Below are 3,918 nucleotides of genomic sequence, written 5' to 3'. Positions count from 1 at the left end.
CGTACCAGTACCAATAAGTCACAGTGAGTTAACAAGGAGCTGCTACCAGAAAAGATGTGGGCGGATATACTCGAAGTCGTGATCGGGTCGTCGATTGATACTATAGGTAGTCGATGCTAGTGACTCTGGCAACACAATCCGAAGGGTAGATACGGGTATAAGATAATACTTAGCTGCGGTCGACAAGGTTGGCAGGGGTGCCAACAGTATTCCTCAAGGAATCTCTCGGAAGACTCTGAATGCAATCGATCGTTTGACGCATGCACACATTAGCTACGGATAAGGCTCTCGCGCTCGCCTTATACTGTCTATTCCGCACAGGCAGGGCCGCACAGGCGGACGACAACAAAAAGGTAGCTGACAATGGCCGAACGGAGTCGATTTACATATAGCGAACAATCGATACAGTGCAGCTAACAGACTGGCCAACAGGGGTGGGCAGATCCTCCTACCACAACTGTCACAGACTGTGACAGTGTCACAGGCCCCATCGTACTTGGAATCTATCTCGTTGGTATCGCGATCATTTTCATGATCACAGGGTGGAGGATGAGGTCCAGCAGAGAGACCAGCTCCTTGCCTAACAGTCGGGTGTAGAAGTCTGCTAGTATCGATCCTGTCTTAGTTTTTCAAGAATTGCTCAAGTTGTGTTGGTCAGTCTCCAGCTAACTCGGTTTATCAAGCTATAGTCCCGCCGCTGTTGGGGTGACTGTTCACTATTCACTAAGCGCAAGAACTGGCTCGGCTGTTATCAATTTTGAAGTCGGAAATTGAGTCGGGTGGCGACAGGAAACCTCTGTTCTTGGAAATTCATCGTTGGTGAAGTTGTTTTATGAGAGATTGAGTAGATTCTATCTCACTGGTCAGCAAGGAAGCCGGTTCGCCTACGTCTGGAACACTCCGGAGATTGTTTCATGCGATCAGCTGGGCATTCGGGGTTGGTCAGCCCTTGATCGGTCTCGGGTGGCCAGGATGGTTAGGGGGAGTGGAATATTCCGAGATTCCCAGGCGGTGCTCCTCGATTCATGTGATGCAGCAATAGTATCTGTAGTACAGATTCTGTACAACAGTATTGATACCAACTTGAAAATCGAATCGTGATATAATCGCAGTCAGTGCAAGGAAACCTGGGCAGGACTTTGAACTCGGAAAGCCGATGAGCGTCATCAGCAGTTGTCGGTGTGTGTTCTTTACCTCACTTATGTTCCCCAAGCTGTCGTCAGCGATTCTGGTGACCTTCGCGACGACAGCTCTATGGCTCTGGACAGATATTTCCCAACACGCTTATCAACTGCTACGAGTTGAACGAAACGATGAGTCGGCACTACCTAGTGTGAAAAATAACTCCGCTCCGCCGTTTTTTTCATGGAAGAGATATGACCGGGGAGCATACACAAGCTATATGACTCGACACAGGAACTTGTTCTATGAAGAGATGCAACATTGCGATTGGGAAAGGGTTGACGAGGCGAGAACGCATCGTGAACTTGAGAGGTTCATGACCGACGCTGTTTTCCCATCGGCGTTGACGAACCCTGAATGTGAAGTAGAAGCGCGGTGGGAACTAAGCCTCGACATTGTGAATGCGCAAGGACTTTGTCATTGGGTGAAGTCCCGACCATTAGATCCTATATTTGTTACAAAGAAAAACTGTGAGGCAACTCTGCACGATACGAGCGAAAAACGCGCGTTCATACTAATCACTTACTTCACCGACATTAGTATGTTGCTGCCAATGATGCGACGACTGAAGCACCCGATCAACACTATCGTTCATCAAGCTATGAAACATGATTAGTAAGTGCAAATCATTTGCTAGCAGCCAGATCGAATAAGACAGTGACACTCTGGCCTACCAAACTTGGCAGGCCAAACGAAAAATATTTTTCCTTCATTTTTCCTTCAAACTTCAGACTTCTTTCCGAACTACTTGCTATCTATCAACAATGGTATTTCACCCTCAAGATGCGACAAGTATTACGACGCCTGCTACAGTCCTGTCCCGTCTGTCAACGTACAAGGGAAAGAGCCTGCACTCATCGAGCAGGAGGAGTTGTTCGACCTCCTGGACTACACTTTGGTGTTGGCAGTTGCTATGTACTAGATCTACAAGGTCCTTTCCTCGAGTGTGACGATGATCCTGATGTCCCACAGAAAAAGTGGGGCTTGACTATGACTGATCCAGTATCCTTCCATGTGTTATTCGATGCCCTCGACAACCCGAGCACTGGTGCCGTGATTGACTCAGTCCACAAGATTATTGCTATAAATGGCATTCCTCAGGCCGTTGTCATGGACCCGGGAAGTTGCTTTACTTCCAGTGATTTTAAGATGTATCTCAAGTCCCAAACTATTGCCTATACCTACCTACCACGAGATGATGAACATCTAGGAGGCTTTCATGAACGAGTACATGGGACTATATTGCAACAAGTGAGGAGTCGGTTGGCGAGAGCTGAGCTGCAGGATGAGCCCATAACCTTTTTAACTATGTATAGTGAAGCTGTGGCCAGTGTGAACCGTCTCCCATTGACCGACTTGAGGACTAATCCCCTTCGAATTATATCATGGACGACACCCTCGTTATCTTGCTGGTTCCTGCACCGGTGAGGATGCTAGACTAGGTCAACAACTTATTGATGAATGGTTGCCCGGCCTACGACGCGATTAACAAGATGTTCTAGAGTCTGATCTACAAATGCTATGCGGAAAAATCTATGAGCGACGATGCCAAAGCATGACTGACTACTTCGACCTCTGGAAGGAGCGAAATGATAGAGTTCGACAGAGGATGCAACGAGCTACCCAACAACGAGGCCCCGACCCGACTATTGATGTAGACGACAAAGTCCTTAGGTTCCGGATGAGGAGTCACAAGCAAGAGAGTGGTTGGCAGGGCCCCTATATTACCACTCGAAAGAATCAAGACGGTACACTGTGCAGATTGAAGCCTTCAATCTGCAGGGCGAAGATGGTACCCCTCTACCTTATGTCGAAGGACGGTTCAATCTACGTAAGTATTATGAACGAGACGATCAAGAATCTTGATCAATTCTTGATTCAAGATGATCTACCTCCGTATGATTCCTACGATAAGAATGGTGTAATCCCACCGGATGATGTCGAGGTCGAGCACGACGGTAAACTCGAAGATGCCGACGTTACCAACTAAGTCCAGTATTGATATTAAATTGAGAATATGATATGATTAAGTGCGGGATCTTAAATCCTAGGTATATGGTATGATTAAATGTGGGATCCTAAATCCCAGGTTCTATGGTGTGTCGGACGTCCCGTCCGAGAGAGGCCCACCAATGGCCAGTAAGCAGCTGATAGATGAACTAGTACTATTGATACCCCCTTTTGATCGACTATTCAACAGCCCAACTGTGGTTTGCTGATTTCGCTCGGATTACATGCAATTATTGCATTCCCATATTGAAACGGCTGAAACGGTTGTCTCCTTTTGATTCGAAGATTAGAAGAGATTTTGAGTCATTACTTGTGATTCGTGATATTCTCGTGAGATTTGCCTACTGTGCCTTCCTTGGTTACAGTAGATCTCTAGACTATCAAGCGTTTCGACTAGCCCCTTTCGTAACTGGTTCTAGTTGCGTTTCCTTCGAGTTGGAGTCACGGCATTCAACCTCGAAGTATTATCAAGCTGACGTCTATGATCCTCTAACGTCGTCGCCAACCTACTTCCGAGCTACTACGTGCTGGCTACAAGTCCAAGAAGATTGGCCCGCTTCCGAATCGGAAGTTCCGATGACTACTACAAGTTACAACATATCTGATAGCGATGTGGACGTACGACACATGGTGGTAGAGTTGCTGACGACGAAAGATGTTTGATCAGTATTGCGGTCTGGACTACGTTCACTACAACAACTACCGAGGCAGCTCTAGTTGCTTGCA

The 3,918-nt window shown here is 47.1% G+C and overlaps 1 protein-coding gene across 1 annotated transcript; it reads left to right on the top strand.

Annotated features, from left to right (window-relative positions):
• Positions 1-2,971: 2,971 nt before the first annotated feature.
• Pmar_PMAR002443 (hypothetical protein) lies at positions 2,972-3,140 on the top strand (the record flags this gene model as incomplete). The annotated part of the gene is made up of 1 exon (XM_002771390.1): positions 2,972-3,140. A coding segment is annotated over one exon (169 nt), but the record flags the coding sequence as incomplete, so codon positions are not given.
• Positions 3,141-3,918: the final 778 nt, after the last annotated feature.

This window comes from Perkinsus marinus, assembly GCF_000006405.1.
Source record: "Perkinsus marinus ATCC 50983 genomic scaffold scf_1104296962926, whole genome shotgun sequence".
NCBI lineage: Eukaryota > Perkinsozoa > Perkinsida > Perkinsidae > Perkinsus > Perkinsus marinus.
Note: the sequence above shows the minus strand (reverse complement) of the source record. Positions and strands in the feature narration are given on the sequence as shown.